This window comes from Trematosphaeria pertusa, assembly GCF_010094035.1.
Source record: "Trematosphaeria pertusa strain CBS 122368 unplaced genomic scaffold BU26scaffold_8, whole genome shotgun sequence".
In the NCBI taxonomy this organism is placed as follows: domain Eukaryota; kingdom Fungi; phylum Ascomycota; class Dothideomycetes; order Pleosporales; family Trematosphaeriaceae; genus Trematosphaeria; species Trematosphaeria pertusa.
In genome coordinates this window covers 51,647-70,721 of record NW_022987219.1, presented here as the reverse complement: position 1 = coordinate 70,721, position 19,075 = coordinate 51,647, and the positions used below count along the sequence as shown (strand labels likewise).

The 19,075-nt window shown below is 55.6% G+C and overlaps 7 protein-coding genes across 7 annotated transcripts; 2 read left to right on the top strand and 5 right to left on the bottom strand.

Moving 5' to 3' along the window:
• Positions 1–146: 146 nt before the first annotated feature.
• Positions 147–1,268, top strand: BU26DRAFT_519633 (uncharacterized protein). Its single transcript, XM_033829109.1, has one exon. It carries the CDS (start codon positions 152–154, stop codon positions 1,211–1,213), a length of 1,062 nt encoding a protein of 353 aa, XP_033682814.1. The 5' UTR covers positions 147–151; the 3' UTR covers positions 1,214–1,268.
• Positions 1,269–2,196: 928 nt separating this feature from the next.
• BU26DRAFT_551281 (uncharacterized protein) lies at positions 2,197–8,730 on the top strand (the record flags this gene model as incomplete). The annotated part of the gene is made up of 2 exons (XM_033832095.1): positions 2,197–8,649; positions 8,704–8,730. The coding sequence occupies 2 exons, from the start codon at positions 2,197–2,199 to the stop codon at positions 8,728–8,730; spliced, it is 6,480 nt and encodes a 2,159-aa protein (XP_033682813.1).
• A 428-nt stretch (positions 8,731–9,158) lies between these two features.
• On the bottom strand, positions 9,159–9,774 carry BU26DRAFT_321222 (uncharacterized protein). Its single transcript, XM_033822060.1, has 2 exons — positions 9,497–9,774; positions 9,159–9,437 (listed from the first exon to the last, which is right to left on the bottom strand). The coding sequence occupies exons 1-2, from the start codon at positions 9,653–9,655 to the stop codon at positions 9,267–9,269; spliced, it is 330 nt and encodes a 109-aa protein (XP_033682812.1). The 5' UTR covers positions 9,656–9,774; the 3' UTR covers positions 9,159–9,266.
• Positions 9,657–12,284, bottom strand: BU26DRAFT_540761 (uncharacterized protein). Its single transcript, XM_033831566.1, has 2 exons — positions 11,814–12,284; positions 9,657–11,703 (listed from the first exon to the last, which is right to left on the bottom strand). Exons 1-2 carry the CDS (start codon positions 11,979–11,981, stop codon positions 9,895–9,897), a joined length of 1,977 nt encoding a protein of 658 aa, XP_033682811.1. The 5' UTR covers positions 11,982–12,284; the 3' UTR covers positions 9,657–9,894.
• Positions 12,285–12,617: 333 nt separating this feature from the next.
• On the bottom strand, positions 12,618–15,728 carry BU26DRAFT_321108 (uncharacterized protein). The gene is made up of 3 exons (XM_033822059.1): positions 15,236–15,728; positions 12,905–15,142; positions 12,618–12,848 (listed from the first exon to the last, which is right to left on the bottom strand). Exons 1-3 carry the CDS (start codon positions 15,314–15,316, stop codon positions 12,732–12,734), a joined length of 2,436 nt encoding a protein of 811 aa, XP_033682810.1. The 5' UTR covers positions 15,317–15,728; the 3' UTR covers positions 12,618–12,731.
• A 329-nt stretch (positions 15,729–16,057) lies between these two features.
• BU26DRAFT_485106 (60S ribosomal protein L15) lies at positions 16,058–17,185 on the bottom strand (the record flags this gene model as incomplete). Its single annotated transcript, XM_033825874.1, has 6 exons — positions 16,058–16,651; positions 16,703–16,716; positions 16,779–16,921; positions 16,997–17,005; positions 17,056–17,117; positions 17,168–17,185. Coding segments are annotated over 6 exons (614 nt in total), but the record flags the coding sequence as incomplete, so codon positions are not given.
• Positions 17,186–17,412: 227 nt separating this feature from the next.
• On the bottom strand, positions 17,413–18,186 carry BU26DRAFT_540758 (uncharacterized protein; the record flags this gene model as incomplete). Its single annotated transcript, XM_033831565.1, has 2 exons — positions 17,413–17,996; positions 18,059–18,186. 2 exons carry the CDS (start codon positions 18,184–18,186, stop codon positions 17,510–17,512), a joined length of 615 nt encoding a protein of 204 aa, XP_033682808.1. The 3' UTR covers positions 17,413–17,509.
• Between the last annotated feature and the right edge of the window lie 889 nt (positions 18,187–19,075).

Sequence of the window (19,075 nt, the reverse complement as noted above, 5' to 3'; positions counted from 1 at the left end):
TGACTATAATGCGCTTGCCGAGCCCATCGACGACTACTTGGCGCGGATAAAGGGCACCAGTGACGAGGCTGCTCAGCTGTCTAAGCTGCACTTCGTCGACGATGTTCCTGAGGCCATCGAAGACCGCTTCGACGAGATAGCCGACCCAGGCATGGACGACCCACGAGACGAGTTGGCATACGACATCTGGAAGATCTACAACAAGTTCCTGGGAGAAGGCTTCAACGCATCGCGCAAGCAAGACCGCCTGCACTTCATGGACTGGCTTCTCCCTGCACGTCCGCCAGCACCGCCAAATCCCGCCCCCAAAGTCCCTAACTACGTCCTCGTGTGGCTTCCGGAATATAGGAAGAACCACCGCATTGAAGTCGACCCGAAGGAATATGTCGAGCGCCCGCGCCCGCATGAAATTAAGCTGTATGACTCGGGTCTCTCATGGGAAGAGGTCTACAATGTGGTCTTCGAGTGGGTCGCAGAGCAGAAGGCCGAAAGCGATTTTCGAAGGCGTCAGGAGGAGGAGCAGAAGAAGGCGCAGCGAGATGCGGACTGCCATCAGGAGGATGTTGGAGACGGGAGCGATGAAGAGGACGATGACATGAACGACGAAGAGGACGATGACATGAACGACGAAGAGGACGATGGCACGAGCGACGAAGAGGACGACGTAACGAGTGAGGAAGAAGAAGACGATGATATGAGTGAGGAGGAAGAGGACGATGACACGGACGAGGAGGGAGAGGAGAATAAGAGCCGCGAAGCAGAAGATCTCGCAGGCGAAGGCGCCGACGACGAAGATCCAAGTTCATCACAACCCTTTGATGATCACGAGGCCATCAATGAAGCTAAGGATGAAGGTGACGTCGACCAGAGCCAAGATGTATCTGCGAACACGGGCGAGGATGTCGACGAACAAAACGAGGACCCCTCAGAGCTCTTCGCAGATAACGAGTGGGTCGACGAGGTTATGAATCATGATAAAGAGGCCAATGACGGCACCATCCACGGCACTAGCGACGAAGAGGGCAGTATTGACGAGGAAGTCAAGGATGCCACGTCAAACCTTCGATCAAACGAGGAGGTCGAGGAGGGAGATAGCCTGCAAAAGAGTGGAGGTACCGCCGGCCTCGCCAATGGAGATGACGGCGATGACGACGACTTCGAAGGACCTATGTATGGTCCCATAAGCGCATGGGATGACGAAGGCGAGCTATAAGGCCTACAGAGGCTCGCTCTGAGGTTAGAATATAAGGAAAGGATAGAGAATTCGGTTCCGATCATGACTGTTTTAGCAAATGCGAATATTCCTCATACTTTGTTTCATGGTCGCGTTCAATTTGCTGTTGCTTATGGGTCTGACTTCCTTCTTCATCTGGCGAGGGGGAGAATTGAAGGATGCATCATCGTAGGTAGACTTTCCATTGATTGACAGGAGGGAAGGCATTGTTTACGCTCGTACCACAGCTTGATTTGTGCCGGAACAATGTCGAGTATTGCACTCATGTAGAGGTCCAGTCAAGATAGCCCACTTCGGCTACTCTGTATGCAGCTACATATTATTGAAAGATGCCAAGACATTACACGTGAGCCGCCTTTCACTGCCCCTTTGCTTATATAATCCGCTAGCGTCTGAGCAGGTCTGGCGCTACATCAAGCTTCCACAATCCTCTCGCTCCATCGCCATAAGTGAACGCAAACACCGACACACCTACATAAAGCGATCGCCGCTTTCAGTAACTGTCACCATAGCGCTTGCGGACCCCACGCAACCCAGCAACTCTTGCTACGTACGATATATCGATTCTTCCTCTCTTCTACTAAACCGCAGGCCCACGATCTCAGCCTTCGCCGAGAGCTGAGCTACCCCTCGCAAGCCCGCAAGCAAGTTGCATCTCTGGTGAGCTCATTTCACGCCTCTAAGGCTGCAGTTGGTACTTTTTTTCATTCACTCTTGGGCTATTGCGCGCCGCACCGCTTAGTCGGGGCCGCGGTCGCGTCTTGCCTCTATTCACTTTTCACCACACCTGCCCCGCCCCATCTCCTATATAGCGTCCTTCCTCTCCCTCGCGTTGTATTTCCCCACACCACACACAACCCCACCACCGTCCAGAGCAACTCGACTCACAGTTTCTTCAGAACTTTCTCGACATACTCCACTCTCCTGTACACTTCAGAACATTCTGAGTGTATTCAGTCGTCATGGCAGGAAAGCTATCGTCACCAAACTTTCGGCCGCTGAAGCCCAAGAGCCGACTGAACAAGAACCCGCCATCGGCGCGCGATCATGAGTTGAACATCGAATACCTGGTACAGCAACTCGAGGCTTTCCTCAGCAAGCTCCCGACCGACAGCGACGTCATCGACTTCATTCTGTCACTGAACGACGTAGGGGACTACAATGAGGGGCTGAAAGCGGGCTACCTTTCGTTCGCCAAGATGATCGACGATTTCGCTAATTCCAAGGGTGATGCCTTCTACTTTGCCAAAATCAAGGGCTGGAAGGACAATCTCGATACCTGGAAAGAAGATCCCAAGGCTGGTGAAGAATGCCTCGTAGCCTGGCTCTGTGATAATTTTCATGATCAATTCCCGGTCTCTGTCGATGGGCCCCAGAGTGCAGCTAGTAGCTCTGCGGCTTCGGACTCTTCGGACGATTCGTCACTCTCGATGATGTCGACTGGTTCTACTTCTGCAGCGGATACTCACGTCAATGCTGCAGTGGAGGAACCCTCGACTCCGTCGCCCTCAAATGACTCTTGGCTCACAGTAGACGCCATAGTCCAGGCCTTTGAAGAGGACGAATCGGCTCCTCCAACTCAGCAATTATCCCGGCTAGAATCACGCCCTGAGAATGTAGGACCGGCCTACCTCTCAGCAATCTCAGACGGTGATAACGCAGACAACACACGCACCGCCATTTCTGGTTGTGAGCAGGCTGCCCCTTTATCTGTGTCAGCTCCCACTATGCCTGCTCAACCTGTTGAGGCTACGCCGGCAATCCCTATGCATCTCGTTAACTGGGCGGTTGGTATGTTGGAGCCAGGAATCGAGAAGCTGAACGAGTTGATACTCGCTGGAGGACCACCCTACATGCCATGGGCCATCAAACCCACAATGTTTAGGACACGGGCCCTTCGATTCGTAGAGTTCATTCGCCGGAAAGTACAGGAGCCAGCCAACCGCGAGAAAGCCCGTGATTATGGGGAGGATGAGATAGGATGGTTCCGGAAACGCGTTCCCGAATACGCCAACGAGTTCAAGCTTTGGGTAGATAACGAGACACTCTGGGTGTGGTGCCGCTTTCTCCATAGCGCCGACAAAGCCGTCTTCAAGGCAATTCCCACGGAGTACATGTCGACTTCAGACGAACAGAATATCCTCGGCCGAAATTTGCGGATCATACAATGTGCCAACGAACCTTGGATGTCTCCCGAAGCTGCTCGGCGAACATTGGCCCAGGATCGACTACGAAAAGCCTTCGACGGAATGAGTTACAAGTTTCTGCCAATGGAACAACTAGTTTACGGCCAGGGTCTCTGCTACAAGCAGTGGCTTCCGTCCCCGAACGACCTCAAGAAATTCTTGGAAGAGCAGGTCCACGAGGAGGCACAAGACTCTCCTACGCGTTATTGGCACCTCGTCGACCAGTACCAGAAGCAGATCGAGCAGTGGGCCAAGAATGATAACTTCACTGCGTGGGCTGATTTCTTGCATCAGAAGCTGCCCGATCAGTTCCCAGCACCACCGCGCAACGGGGATCTGTCAGACGATGAAGATGAGACGGACGAGACAGATAAGGCGATGGACTTTGGCGACGGCGGCTCTGACATTGAGCCTTCTGTGCACCAGCCTGCTGATGTCATCGGTACGACCGAGGCGGGCGACGCGATGGATCTCAGCGAGGGCTCGAACGGCAACGCCAATGGTAACAACTTCTTTGACTGGTCAAACGCTACAGCTGGCAACTCCTTCAGCCCTTCGATGCCGAAGGCACCGAGTGGTAATTTGGGCGCTCCAAATCCCTCTTTTGCTGGCGTTGACCAGACTACGGCATCGCCTTTCGATGGATCAAGCACTCTGACCGCAGGTGCTGCTCAGTCTGGGTCCTCATTCGTCCCGTTATCTACCAGCACCAATGCACATGCCACTGAGCCAGATAGCATCGCAGCGAGTACCGCAGATCCGCTTGCGTTCTTCTCTGGCTTCAAGATTCCGGATGCAGCCTTTCAGCCAGTCGAGGATCCAGGATTCAGCTCCACGCGGCTCGACAAGCAGCGTAAGAAGCTTGCCTCTTCAGCAGAGCGATCAGTGGCCGCAGCGGGCACTGAAGCACCTCAGGCCGGGCCTGCAGCTCAGCAGCAGCCAGCGCTCGTGCCATCCTCTACTGCTGACCAAGAGATGAAGGACGCCGAGCCCTTAGTTGAAGTGAGCGGCGCAAATGGTATTCCTGCTACCATTTCGGTGCAGAACCAGCCGGCTCAGCCTAGTGGTTTCTCGGCCTTCTCAAGCTCCGGACTCTTCGCGAAACTTGGCGGTGGTGGTGACCTATCCAAACTTACTGCTCCGGAGCAGCCGTCGTTCAGCTTCAACGCTGCAAATACCTCTGAGGCTCCGAAAGCTGCATTTGATCCTTCCCAGTTCAAGGATGTCGTCTCTTTTGCTCCGCAACCCTCGCCCTTCGGGACCGCATCAAATGTTGGCAATCCTTTTGGTGTGACACCACTCTTCGCTGGCCAGAGCACGTTCGCGCCTCTGTCGACTACGGCTGGATCCACTCCGACTCAGCGGGCGGTCATCAATGGTGATGATACCAGCACTCCTGCAAACGCTGAGGGTCAACAAGTTGCCGAACCCGGTCTACCTCCACAGGACGAGGAAATGAAGGATGCAGAACCATCGTCAGAGCGGAGCGGAGCCCAGCAGCTCCCTGCTTCCACGGTAGCGATAGATGCTCAGCAACACGACATTCAGGAGCTCATGCCTGCCTGGAGAGAGGAGACGCCAGCCAGTGAACAGAACGCACTGTGGCCCGAAGCCGGTTTGCCCTTACAGTTCGGTACAGGCAACACGCCTGGTGGCCTCTTCTTTGGACAAGCTTCCTCATTTTCCCAAATGCCAGCCGCTTCAGTCCCTATCGACATTCAGACTGAACAGTGGCCCATGGACCGCATCATGCCACAGCTGGATGAGAGTGCGCAGCAGCCGCAGCAGCTGGGCAATACTTCTGCAATGCCACACGACGAGTCCGAACTTGACCGGGCCCTCGAAGAGATCCTTGGGCGGCTTGATATCACATCAAACCCAGAAGCGCCTCTGGGTGAGCTTTCCACTCAGCCGGAGGAGGTTTCCACCGTGCTAGCCGCTAATTGGGATGGCTTGGAACCTCAGGATGCCTTCGGCGGAGAGATTACCATTACTGCTCCGGAAGGTAAAGAACCTGTCATCGAGCCTTCCGTCAACGCTCCTGTTGAGACCCCTTGGGCTGAGGGCGAATATGCGGAGCCTCAACAGCCGGCTCCCCCGCAGAACCTAGAGATTCCGGCTGTAGATTTGAACGATGCACTGCCGAAGGAGGAGATCGAAGTGGTTTCTCCGGAGAATTACGCCTCAGATGATGACCAGGAGTTAGAAGAAATATGCTCGCGTCAGATTTACGAGAACTCACCGCAAAACGGGGGTGCCAACGAGCCTCTGTCAGGAGAGTCGGACTCGTTGTTTGGCGACGAGGGTGGCAATTCAGATGCTATCAGCCCGGATGGACTTGAACTCGTGTGGGACGCCCCTCTACAGGCGTCTGAGAACCCTGTTGTCGACATGTACGAAGCACCGCTCAAAGAGCCAGCCCACCAATCTTTGACGGATGATCAGGACCCCATTAACGGCGACAATGGCGACAACCCAGATGATGTGCCGCCGCATGAGAATCAGACTCTCAATCTCTCGTTGGATAATGAGGATGTGGTTCATGGAGATAACGATCCCGCCTTGAAGTTGAGCGAGTCCAGCAATTCTCCTGGTGCCCCGCCTGCGGCAGCGCCCGAACAAGACGAGCTTTGCCAGGACGCTCATGCAAGCACGCCTGAGGTTCCGGGCGTGGATCTGAACGCGTCGCTGCTCGACGAGGCCGCAAACGTACCTTTGCCAGAAGACATTGGCTCCATTTATGGTGGTGACGGCGCCGACGCCGGAGGTATGCAGACGGAGGAGAGCCACGGCCATCCTATTCCCGACGGGGTTGAGGCTCAGCAGAATATGACTGTCGCTGAATCCAGCAATGCCAGCGATCTTTCTACTCCCCCGCCACCAACAGAGCCGGAGCAGTCTAAGCCAAACCAGGAGGAGGAAGGCCGAAATCCGCTAGATGGAGAAGACGGATCAGGCCTCCAGGATGTCTATAGCGACCTAAACTCCGGTCAGTCGGAAACTGGAAATGAAGACGTGGGTTCCGGCCTTGTGGATACGAAGTCGGAGAATCCCCCGATGGTAACTCAGGGAGTTGAGGGTGAAAAGCAGGAGGCCGGCGCCATAGAGCCGAAATTGGCAAACTCTGTCGATCCCGACACGGCTCCAGCACAGGCTCCCGCCCCAGTACCGGCTCCAACCCCAGCCCCAGCGCCGGTCATCAGTTTCGATCAGGCGCAGCTCATCGCGGCGTTGAATGCTGTTCTCGGTCCAGTGACCACCCAGCTGGCCGATCTTACGTCTGGAATGAACACCATCATGACGGGCATGGGCGCCATGGATGCCAAACTGGACGACCTCTCAAGCGAGATCAGCCTGGTCAAGGAGCAGCAGCGTAACACTCAAGTCCCTGCGCTTCCCCAACCATCAGCCGATTCTGAGCGCTTGGCAAAGTTAGAAACCGAGCAGACGCGGCTGGCAGATGGCATGCAGGAGCTCAATGACCGGGTCCATGGGGTACAGACCCGCCTGGAATCTCTCGACGGGCTCGTCAAGGACAAGTTTGGGCATCCTCTCCCGTCCGTTGAGAAGATGCTAGATGAGCTTGTAATCAAGCCAGCCGAGGAGTCTAAACCTGCAGCTGGTATCGCTGGCATATCTACCTCAGGTGGCGATGTAGCGAAAACCAGGGTGGAAGAAGTTGTTAAGGACCCCGCTTCCGACAGCAAGCCTGTCGAGAATCATCCGGATGAGCCTGCTACTGAGGCTAAGGACTCCAAGGCGCTAATCGGTCCGCTAAAGAACACCACGGCCCAGAACACAGTCGAGCAGCCAGAAGCAGAGACCATGGTCGTCGTCCTTGCTGACGATAATAAGGGTACTGTTAAGACGACCCTCTCCTCCGGTCAAGTTGAACAACAGCCCACGAAGCGTGTCTCCGTCGACGTCTCCAAGCCGAAGCAAGTCAGCAACTGGTGGCGCGATCTCCATGTCGAGCTGGTCAAGCTCCGCAAGCCTTCAGAAACCACCGACTGCTTTGAAGTCTACCTCTTCGTCTGGGAGCGGCTGAAAGCGCTCGGCATGCCACAAGACAAGAACGTCCCCATGGGCGCGGCTTTGTGTGATCTGGTCTGGTTCGTAATGAACGTCAACTTGTATTACGATCCGCGGACGACTGTCCTGCCCAAGAATCTTCTTGACGTCCAGCAGAAGCTGTATGCCGAATGCCAGGCGGTTTTTGATGGCCCCGATTGGCAGGACATGGAGAAGGTGCTGCGCGTCTCACGCAAGATCGTCGCGCTGGACAAAGCATCTCAAGCTTATGCTGACATGCACCCCGGCCACACGAACAAGGACGCCGGTGCGACGCTTGAAGCCTATAAGGCTACCGACAAGCCATTCGACTATAAGCGGGTTCTCAAGGATATCGCATGGATCGACGACACGGAGCCAGGGCTTCGGGCCTCCGACACGCCTCGGCCCCAACTGTCCCACTTCAGTGCTCTCCACGACGCGCTGAGCACGGAGTTTCGTCGACATAGCATGACCGAGAACATGGTCGAGAAGGCGGTGCAGCAGATGAAGCATATCATCGTCTTCAAGTGCCAGCAAGACTGGGAAGCCGACTTCAAAGATCCCGACGCGATCCCGCGCGCAATGAAAGATGCTGCACAAGAGCATCTGGGTGAGTGCCTGGCTCTTCTCGATGGATTTGGCTGGCAGGACTACGAGAACCTATGCCGCGCCGCACAGAAGGCACAAACCATCATGGATGCTCAGACGGCGTATGTGGACGTGAAGTGCGACTTCTACAAGTCGGCGTACGGACTGCAAGCCCAGCAGAAGGCCGGGAAGCAGTACGCCGAGAATGTCATCAGCAAACTTGAGCCCTTGTACGAGTGCTATAAGGGGAATAAGCGGGAACGCGATTCCCTTGCGAAGTCGATTTCCCTACACAACAAGCCGGGCACTGATCTGTCGGAAGAGATCCAGTGCTGGGCGGAAGAATGCAATGCGGAGGGCGACGGGATACAGGGTCGAGCGAAATCGATGTTGGACACTGCCATGCAGCACCTGGAGTGGTACATCGATGTGTTCGACAAGCTGTTCCGGCAAGATCTTCAGGCCGACACGCGCACCGCGCTCGAGGACCTGGTGCGACTGCAGTACCCCGATTTTAAGAGCCGCGTCGAGAAAGCGTATAGCGCGTTCGACTTGCCGTTTAACCAGTTCCTTGGAAATGCAGATGATGTAAGTAATCCTGTGCACCGGATCAGCGAGAATCTATTTGCTAACCTATTCTAGATCATCAGCGGCAACGACCAGTTGTAGATAGTCTTCCCTCACCCCGTTATGGACATGCTCACATGTACGATGACCAGCCGGAATGCCTTTCCCGTCTTTCCTCAGCATTTGGCACTCAAAATTCTTGTCCTTTTACCTCATATCGAGAGCTCGACGCAAGCTCTCACCCCAAAGCTCGAGTTCCAAAAAGCACCGGATACAATCAGACCCGCATTGATCTCCGGCCCAAACCCAAAAGGCCAAGTCCGTCCGCCATCTCCATCTTCACAAGACTGTCCAGCCCGAATGAAACGAATAACTGCTCTACCGCCTGCAGCACCATCGGCCTAAACGTAGGAACCGATTAGGAACGGTAGAGCAGCCGACAAGCTACAACAAGCCCCAAGCAGCCGGGAAACACACCAAAGGACGATATGGAAAGCAGTGTGTAGAAGGATGGTGTCGAGGCGGGTTTTGTTGAAGACGAAAAAGGTTGGCGGCGGTATCGATTTAGTGGGCGGAGGGTGCATTGCGAATGGTGGCTTTCGCTACACAAAGGTACAAATAGCGATAGACATGCTTTTCTAAGAAATAGAATGTGCGACACTCAAATATCCGTTCTGCAACGCATATGGAATCGCGAAGTTGTGATGCGCACATGCAAAGCCGCAACAGCGTAGTCGGCTTCTGAAGGCGACGGGAAGGTTGTTCAGAGCTACCGGGTCGGAAAGCGCTATCGGGGTAGGAAGAATGCGCTGCCAGAGGACGATACGTTAGCTAAACAACGCGGCAAGAGAGTACAGGAAGGGCTTACCAGCAGCGAAGCCCAACACATGTGAGTGACGGTGCACACGTAGGTCTTTGAGACTTCCGGATGTTGAAGGTCGCGGAAGTCGAGATTACCAGACGTGAATACAAACCATGAGACCGCCGACCCACGAAAGCGAAATAGAAACAAAAGAGAGTCCAGCATTGATGAACATGCAAATCCGCTGTTTGGATATCTATGCTGAGTGAGACTCTTTTCCCGTCCTACCCTATATGTACCCAGTATCAAGCGCCATGCCTATATCCCACATACGAAAAAAGGACAAAAAAACAACTCCATGTAGATGCCAGCAGCCGCAGCGTCCTCGCCGACAGCCTAAGAGATGCCCTAATATGGAACATGAAACCAAAGATGCCAGAGTGAATGACGGCGAGGGCAACCACCTAGGCCACCCACGCTCTCCGTCTCTTCCCATCATCCTCTTTTCCCGCCTTCTCCTTCTGCTCTTTCTCCTTTCTCTCCCTCTCTCGCTCCTCCTCCTCCTTCTTCTTCGCCTCCTCAATCTTAGCCCGAAGCTCCGCTTCCTCCTTCAACCGCTCCTTTTCCGCATCATCCTGCCCCTCATGCAGCCATATGCCCTTGCTATCGCCAAACACTTCGGTGACCTCCTTGACTGTTCCGCAGACACCATCGACCTCACCCCACGGCAGCCATAGCGCTTCCTTCTCGGTCCAGACGCCACCGCGCCCGCCGCGCTGGTCCCAGAGCCGGTCGCCGCCGACGGCTGCGGTATGGTATCCTATTGGGGATTGCGGAGTGCGGAGATATTTGCGGAGGAGGGCGCGCTCGTAGCCGGAATACCAGAGCGAGGTCCAGGTTATGTTTGCGGAAGCGGCTTGGTGGGCGCGCGGGTCGGGAATGCGGGCGTCTTGTACGGTACGGGAGTTAGGCGGAGCCCTTCGGTTGTCGACGTGAAGGATGGCTGGAATGGCACCTGTGTAGGTATTTTGAACGAGCTCGAGCTCGCTCCATGGCGTGTCGCGGGGCTTGAGGTTGTCAAGATCCTTGTCGACCTCCAGCCTGTCGATGTATGCGGGTTTCTCGTTTGGGGAGGGGTTATGCTTGGATAGATCGGGCGTCCAGAAGGGCGGTTTTGCATTTTCCAGAGCGGTCGGGATTGAGAGCGCTGGTGTAGGCGTGTCCGCGTGGTGAAACTGGGATAGATCAGTGGAGTTGTCGTGAACAAGCGGCACCAATTCGTCTTCTGCGCAGTGCAAGAGAGGCTGAAAAAGCGTATGCGTGTAGTCGAGGCCGATGGAGAACTCGTATTGCTTGCCTTCCTGCAGCGTGACATGTGCGGTTAGATCCTCGTCTTCGGGCACGGGTTCCGCAGCGGATCCACCAAACCAGTCCAACCATTTCGAGGCTATCGGTTTCTTGCTCTTCTTACGGGCAATATCCCTCGCCAGTTGCTGCTCGCCGAAGATGGTAGCCATGACGGACTGCACGGTTGCAGACTGACTCTCCTTATCCTCAAACTTCTTGACAGCCGCCTCAAAGAGCATTCTCATATCCTTGGCAGGGCCCATGAGCATCGCAGAATCCAGGTATCTCGCCGGAGTCAGCTCAAGCACCTTTCCCGTCCGAGTCCCATAGATGTCATCCGGAAGCATCGACTGCGGCACGTATTTGCACGCGAGATCCTCTCCCTCACATGTCTTCTCCGCGCCAAACACGATCGTCTGGGTGTACTTCTCTCCATACTTCTCGGCCAATCGCTTATTCGCATCATCTAGCACGATTTGATATTGCCGAATGATAACCTCGCTCGGGAGCTGGAACCACGTATCGCGCCCATCTGTGATCAGCAGCACATCCTCGTCATTGACTAGTCTACCATTCGTGAGGTACGACAATATACTCTGCAACTTCTCCCCCTCCTTCTCCGCCTTGTTCGCATAGTCTTGGTAGAGGTTGATTATGGTAGGCGGCGGGTAGTTGAGCATCATGGCGGAGAGGGTGGTTTTGCAGAACTCGGGGGTGACGTCCTGGGAGGGCATGAGGAGGTGGAAGTTCGGTGTCGCTTTGTTCAGATGTGAGGGCACATTCTCTATCTCGCCGTTCTCGAGCTCGAGCGTTGTATTTGAGGGTTTCAGCGGCGATGATATTATCGAGGGGAGGTGCGGGAGGTATGGTCTCCATGACGGAAGGTGGTAATTCGACGAGAGGGCCTGGTAGCTTGACGACAGAGTCTATGGGTCTCTTGTTAGCGGTATTCGTAATGTCGAAGTCCATGGCATCTCCATATTCTCTCCGCGCGCATCGCGCGTCTAGGAAATGCCGTCCAAGGAGGTATACCCACCTCCGAATGCCTTGCGCCGGCCAGCCCCAAGAAAACCAGCGTGAAGACGGCCGTCGCAAGCAGCACTCTTCCTCTCCGACTCCTCGCCCACTGTATTGCCGCGTTTCCGAGCTCAGCCGGTGAGCGCCGTGGCGACATGGACATTGGCTCCATGGTGTCTCCGGCCATGACGGCGCTTGTTCGAGGGTCGCCTTACGCCCGCTTCGACGTATGCGGACCGCACCTCGATTGCGAAGTAGAAGTAGTAAAGCGCGCTACGAAGCTGTGTACGTATGCGTCGGCGGAAGCGACTCCGCGTCTATTTCACTCTGCGCGCGGGCTCCGGAAGTCGGTGTGGAAGTCGAAACGCAATGAAGGAGAGCATTCACGGCGGTAGCGCAGGAGGGAGGGAAGTTCAGCATGATGCGACGTCTCTTTCGGGCGCCTTACGTGCACTCTCCCGCTCAGCCCTCCAGGGCTCGTCTTGCGCCGTTTGTGGAAAACGAAACGGTCCCACAGGGCGGGCTGACAGCCAAAGAACGCGCGCCAGTCCCGAACAGCCAACCCCTGTCACTCAGCCGCTAAGCTGTTTTCGGGCCCGCGTACCAAAATAGTTCCGACCCCATCTTTGATGCGAACGCTCCTGTGATCTCGCTGTGATCTCGCTGTGATCTCGCCAAAACGCCGTGGGCCTGACATCTCGTGATGCATTAGTCTAACGATGCTTGGTCTGGCCCCACAGCACAGAATCACGGAAAAGGAACATGGCGCAATGCGAAAAGGAGGCACGTCCGTATAGGAGTTTATCGAACGGCGGGCGTCAAAGGCCGCCAACCTATTTTTCCTCCGACTATATATTATTATACACGCTATCCATGCAAGGGTATCTCGCTGCGCCAAAACGCCGACTATTCAACCAACTGCCCCTAGGCAGGAGGCCTAGGTCGGAAACAGGTACAGCTTGATCGTCTTGTTGCGGACCTCCTCGCACTCTCCCATAGCTCGAATGTGCATATCCTGTGCGACTTTCCATACCTCCATAATCTTCTCGTCCTCCTACAAACATTAGCTGCAGACATTCAGGACCCATTTTGCAGAGCCAAAGCACATACCTTCATCTTGTTCAAGTAACTGGCAAATCCCAGCTTCTTCGTGGTCTCGCCCCGATTGTGGATGAACCGCGCATCAAGATCCTCCAGCTCGGCATCACGTGCTGCGAAGTGCGCCGTCATAGCTTTACTGTACTCTTTGAAGTCACGGACATAGCCCTCCATTTGCGTGAAATAGGAGTTCGTGGACGCCTGATCGAGCTTGGCGGGCGGCTTGGGAGCTCCTGGGACAGTGGGGAACTTCAGTTTCTGGGCTGTATTGGGCTTCGTTGGGTGGGCGGTTGAGGCCTGCGACCGGAAAGGGAGATTGTCCTTGAGATCATTAAGACCTCCGAGCCCGCCGTTGGCGGCTGGTAGGAAAGGTTCCACGTTTGCCAGACCAGATAATCCGCCGAGACCTGGAGCAGGAGGTTCAGCACTAGTGGCCGATGGTGATGCAGTAGCATTGCCGTTTGCTGCTATACCTGCCCCATTGGTATCGGCCTTCTGGTGTTGAAATGACTTCGGTCCTGATTGATGTCTTGGAGGCGAAGGCTTGCTCTCCTCCATGGTCGGCGTGTTTGAGTCAATGTCCATAGCCTCGCCCCCACCGTTACTAGCATCCTCAGCGAATGCTTGGTATTTCCGGTTTGCCTTTGACTTGGTCGACTCTTTGGCGACTGTAGCACTTCCCTCAGGCACTAGGGAAGGTTTTCGAGCGGCATTGGGGCGCTTGCCGGTGGCAGACCCACGACGCGGGGAAGTCTCTTTAGTTTTCAGCGGATACGCCCAGCTTGGTTCCCTGAAGGTTTCAGCCCAAGCTTCCGGAGCAAACTTTGACGTATGAGGCGCAGGGGCAGCTCCCCTCGGGAAAGCAGTCTGGGCATTCGGCGGAGGCCCAGGAGGTGGTGGAGGCGGTGGCACGTGCGATGATTGCGCTTGCCCGAAGGAAGATGTTGGAGGCGGTACGGACTGACCGGAGAACGGATTCCTCTCCGCGGTGGTTCGCTGCGAAGTTCTACCCCTAGTAGGTGACGTCCGGCCTTTGCTAGATGTCCCTTTCTGCATATTAGGCGCAAAGTAATCTGGTTTTCCCTCAAATTTACCATGCCAGTCTGAAGGTGAGAACTTCATATTGATGCTCTCTTCGCTTCTGCTCTTGAATGTGTTCGGTGGGTTCGGCGATGTTCGGCTAGGGGGGCTATGCTTCTGCGGTGTCCCAAACACTCTCTGTCCCCAGGACTGCTTCTGTTCCGGCGATTCTTTCTTCGGAGGCGGGCCGCGATGCTTGGTCCCTGAGCGGAAGACCTCTGATTCGGACTCCTCGTCACTTGAGCTAGAGTACATATTTGGGAAGCGTTGCTTTGCTGTGTGTCCGCCGTACGAGTTTCGCTGGGGCCGACGACCAGAGTCTGAATAGAAACCTTGGTCCGCAGAAGAGCCGGGTCGATGCGGGTGCGTGGGAGAATTACGAACGCTCGCGGACTTCCCAAGGCCATCTCCGAACATGGATGTCCGCTCACCAGGCACAGTGGAGTAGTACGGGGTGCGCATACGATTTGCCTCTGCGTACGGGACTTCATCGGCGGTTGTGTGTGGTTTGACGTTTTTCAGCGGCTCTTCGGGCACGGGTGGCGAGGGACCCGGTCGTTCGTAGTTTGATCGGTAAGAAGAGCGTGCCTGACCTTCATCGCCGCCTGGAGTTGCAGGGTCAAATCCCGTCTTCGACGACGGCACCCTCGTGCTCTTGCTGCGTCCAAAAGGGACCCCATTGGGGTTACTCGGATTGTATGATCGAGGTTCCTCCGCCCGGGGCTGCTTCATCTTCTGCCATGCTGTGAACACGTTCGCCCGAGCCTCTGCATCCTTTTGTCTCGAGTCTGGTCGCTGTGCCGTTGGCGGTGCCCTGAAGTTCTTGCTTGTGAACCGGTCTGCACCGTTCGCAAAGGTCGGGTGGTGCTGCGGCGGAGGGGGACGCTGCGGGGAGGGCTTCGGGGGAGGAGCACGATAGTAGGAGCCGCTGGGCGTAGTCGTGTACGCACTCCTGCTGGGCGGTGGTGGGCGAGTCCGGGGAGTATTGGGATTATAGGGCGGAATATTGAGGTTTCGGAACTTCTTGCGTTCGGCGTCGTACTTTGCTCGCTGGACGGGGTCGGTCAAGACCTCGTGGGCAGCCTGTATCTGCTGGAACTTTGCAACGAACTCTGCCTCGCGGCCCGGATTGCGATCTGGATGCCATTTCAACGCGAGCTGCCGGAATGCCTGCGGTCCGCATTAGCGAAGCCCTTGAATCGACCAAGGGCCTTGGGGACTGGCTTTCCGGAGCCAACCCGCTGTCTACCCCGTCGCCCGTACCTTGCGAATCTCGTTCTCGTCCGCATGTGCAGAAACCCCCAGCTCCGCATAGTAATTACTCGCGGCGTCCGCCTTGACCATCGCGATGGTTGCAGCGCAAACGCGGTTGAAGAGGTGCGCGAGCCTTGAGCGAGGTGGCTGCTAGATGTTGACACCAGCCGTGTGCACTAGCGCAGGCAGTTGCCCTTCACTGCCCGGGTGTTTCGCTCGTCGCTCGCGAGGCGGTGCGTTGAACCGTTCAGATGATGAACAACCGTGCGCGTGCAGCTGTTTCTCCGACTCGCATAATGTCTGTCCTGCCGTCGTCGTGAGTACGCGTACAAGAGCGCAGCCGGAAGTGATCCAAGGCAGTAGTGGTCGAAGGGCGTCAGGAGCAGCATCGGCGCACGGCGTAAGAGGTTGCAAAAGCAAGTGAGCTGTACGCCGAATTCGATTGGAGAGGCGGCGGTAAGCAGCTGCAGCTCTTGGTGGTCTGGTGGTTTCGTTGTCGTGGACACCGAGTTCGGCGGGCCCCGCTGGTGCCGCTGCCACCTCCGCGACCGCGCACCCTGCCCAATTCAGCCCTCAGGCAGATCCTGGCGAGGTCCCTGAGGGACGCGCTGGTGCCTTTCGAAGCTCTGCCCAAGGCTGCTGAAGAGCATCTTTGCGATTCTGCCTTGGGTTCGTCATCAGCGTCACGCTGCTTGCAAAACAAACTGACATCATGCAGCACAACCGGTGAGTGCTGCCAACATCGCTGCCGATAGAGCATGGATTAGGGAAGCCTGCTGCCGAGCACGTGAGAGCGGTCTACCCGTGGACGACTTGTCGCGAAGCAGCCTTGGAATCGCCCTGGGCACTGCATACAGCGAGCGTCACGGCGCAACTTGGATGAGGGCCATCGAAGCCATGAAATCCAGTGGAATTCAGTTTGATGGTCTCGACGAGCCATTATGTGACCAGACCGAGAAACTATATAGCCTTGAACAGCTTTTTCCATTCACGCCATTCCATCCGCTCGAAGAGTCTGACCACGCGGTCCACCAGGCACGCAACACACTCAACGCATCTAGCGGTAGCGCCAGAGGGAGAGGGTGTTGTGTCTCTTCCACGTCTTCCTCCTGCCGGCAGTCGTCTTGTTGAAGCCGTGTCCTTTGCCCAAGCCACGGCTCTTCTTGCCGGTCGCGGTGAGACCACGAGCCTCGCGGTGCTTGTGGACGGGCTTGACGATCCAGTTGATGCGGGGGTCGCGGCGGATGGCCTTGTGCTGGGGATCGACGAGGATGACTTCGTAGTACTTGTAGGTTGAGTCCTGGTTGATCCAGTACGAGTTGAGGACGCGGAGATTGGCGCAGCGCCGGCCGACACGCTCCTCGGCAGTCGACTTGAGCGAGCGCTGGTACTTGAGCTGGTTCACACCCTGGTTCGTAGGCTTGCCTGTAAGATGTTAGAAACTCATCGCCGAGGCACATTGCTCGCCCTGCATACCATAGGTAGCACCCCTAAGCACGAATTGTTAGCACTCTTCCCATCCCGCTGCCTCGAGGCAAGCTAGTGTACGTACTTCGGCACAGGCCTCTTGCGACCTCCACGGCGGACACGGACGCGGTAGATAACATAGCCCTGCTTGGCCTTGTATCCGAGACGACGAGCCTTGTCAGGGCGCGACGGGCGGCTGGCACGGTGGATGACGTTGAGTTGGCGAAGCTATTGATGCACTCTCAGCTATGTTCAACGAGTGACATCAAATTGGGGTAGAAGGCCCAGAAGTATAGTTCGTACCTCCCAGCACTGTCAAATGGTCAGCAAGTTCCTGTAATCGCAATTGCGAGAGTACCTACGCGCACGCGCATCAAGAAGCGCATCATATCAGACTGCTTCTTCTTCTGAAGCTCCTCGACATCTGCTACATATTAACGTTGATCGAACAGGCGCAAATATCGAACGGCTTACACTTGAGGGCACCCATCTGTGGCGATGTCAGTAGTTGTTCGGTCGGGGAAGTTTCGAGCGGTATAGTACCTTGGCTGGTCGTTGGGTTGTCGGTTCGGTTCGATGTTGGTGTTGAAGCTGCCCGCACGAATTTAGGTTGTGTGGGCTGACTAACCAAAACTCTTGGCACCGCCAGGTCTTGAGCAAGCGAGGGCTTCAGAGTATCGCCGTCTCAATCGGAGGCTCGATGAGCCGGCCATCCCATTGCTCTAAACGCGCCATTCAAGGCTTATGTATTTCGAACTTGAGGCATACGTGTATATACCTAGGTATCTCCTTTGCAGTGCGCAGCCAACGTTCCTCCTATGAACCCGTCTCATCCTTCGGAATGCCCTTCACCATCCTCTTAACACCCCTCTCCGCATATCGTAAGCTCTTCAGAAGCTCATAGTTGAGCTCTGCGTGGTTCTTGTCTTCTGCTTCCTCCATGTCTCCATCCTCACCTTCTCCGTCCTCGGCGCCTAGTACCTGCTTCACATTCCTGAGCGCAGTCCTATGTCCAAGCTTTAAAAGCCTCTCTGTCTCCTCCATATCGCGTGTCCACGTTTCGGTAATTGGATTCTTGTCCTCTCCCGCCATTTCAGCGATCATCGTCTCGAATGTGTTGTACTCCACGAGCAGGCTCTGACAGGCTGTGTTGACTCTTCCGGCAGAGTTGAAGAGAACGTTGTTTGCGATCGCCGTGCGAGGAAATGTGGCGACGTCGTCTCTAGTGCCTTGGTTGGGCGTCTGCAGCGCTTCGAAGATGATGCAGGCAAGCTCATTGCGGCGACGGCTGTTCTCTTTCTCCCTGCCGCCCGGAATGGTTTATTAGCTTGTTTCTCCCAATTGTTGCTGGACCGGGTTGCTCACGCCTGGTGCAGTCGCTGCTGCAGTAATGTCTTCAACTCCCTCTGATCAACCGCGACCTTGGTGTGAAACTGCTTGATCTCCTTGTCGTCTCCCCTGGGTTTCTTAAGTAGCGGTCGAAGGGCAAGCATCTGTCTAATCTCGAGTCAGCCGTTTCTCTCCCTGGCTCCAATACCGCCGGCACGTACTGGCTCTCTGTATTCGCGTCCTCGTCTAAACCACGCTTTTGGGCACGACCTCCCTTCATGGTGACTTCTCGAGTGTTCTGCGCCAATTGATCTCGCTTGTGCGCCATGCTGTGGATGTGAGGGTGAGGTGCGGGAGGTTGCCCAGGTGGGTGGTGGAGTCGATGGAGCGGTGCGGAGGAGGAAGGCGCGACATCAGTCAGTATGCCGCTCTACGCAGGGCCGAGCAATCACGTATGGGCAAATTGAGAGCACTGCGCAACGTAGTCGCGCGGACTAGCAAAAATGCCGTGCGTGTGACCCACGTAATTGCATCGTCAAACGCCTGATTGTTGAGGCGCAACGCCAGCTTTCTTTGGCGGTTTTCGCCGTCTCACCACCTTGATTGCCTCGGCGATCATAGGATTCGACAAACGCAGGTACCTAGCCTCAAAAGCGCGGCCTGGTGTTAGCGGGTATCATTATATTAAGATGTTCGAATTCTTCACAAGGAATATCCTGTGCACTGATGCATTGCAAGTCACCTTTGGGCATGCCAACACATCACAACCATCATCTGGGAGGAAGAGTTTCCCAAAAGATTTTCTGATTTCTCTATGCCATAGAAGGCCGCTATCTGATTAGAGACATGCATATATGCCTTCCTTATCCCGCAATGCTTGAGGAGGAGAGGAGATCCTGCCTTCTACTGGCATGCCGAATGAAAGGAAGCAGGGGGGTCTGGGGGGAAGTAGTGAACACAATGAAGATGATTGCCATAGCCATGTCGGTCTCATCCCAGCCCCGTTGAGAAAAGCCATAGCCATCAGTGCCAGAAGCACCGATGTGCGTGTGA

Excerpts from the sequence above, each read along its gene's own strand:
- BU26DRAFT_321108 (XM_033822059.1), bottom strand. The coding sequence starts at position 15,316 with ATGGTCAAGGCGGACGCCGCGAGTAATTACTATGCGGAGCTGGGGGTT. Across the intron at positions 15,143-15,235 it reads ACGAGAACGAGATTCGCAAG|GCATTCCGGCAGCTCGCGTT; the intron begins GTACGGGCGACG and ends TGCGGACCGCAG. Across the intron at positions 12,849-12,904 it reads GTTACTTGAACAAGATGAAG|GAGGACGAGAAGATTATGGA; the intron begins GTATGTGCTTTG and ends TAATGTTTGTAG.
- BU26DRAFT_321222 (XM_033822060.1), bottom strand. The coding sequence starts at position 9,655 with ATGCTGGACTCTCTTTTGTTTCTATTTCGCTTTCGTGGGTCGGCGGTC. Across the intron at positions 9,438-9,496 it reads TGTGTTGGGCTTCGCTGCTG|CGCATTCTTCCTACCCCGAT; the intron begins GTAAGCCCTTCC and ends GTCCTCTGGCAG.
- BU26DRAFT_519633 (XM_033829109.1), top strand. The coding sequence starts at position 152 with ATGGACGACCCACGAGACGAGTTGGCATACGACATCTGGAAGATCTAC.
- BU26DRAFT_540761 (XM_033831566.1), bottom strand. The coding sequence starts at position 11,981 with ATGGCCGGAGACACCATGGAGCCAATGTCCATGTCGCCACGGCGCTCA. Across the intron at positions 11,704-11,813 it reads CCGGCGCAAGGCATTCGGAG|ACTCTGTCGTCAAGCTACCA; the intron begins GTGGGTATACCT and ends AGAGACCCATAG.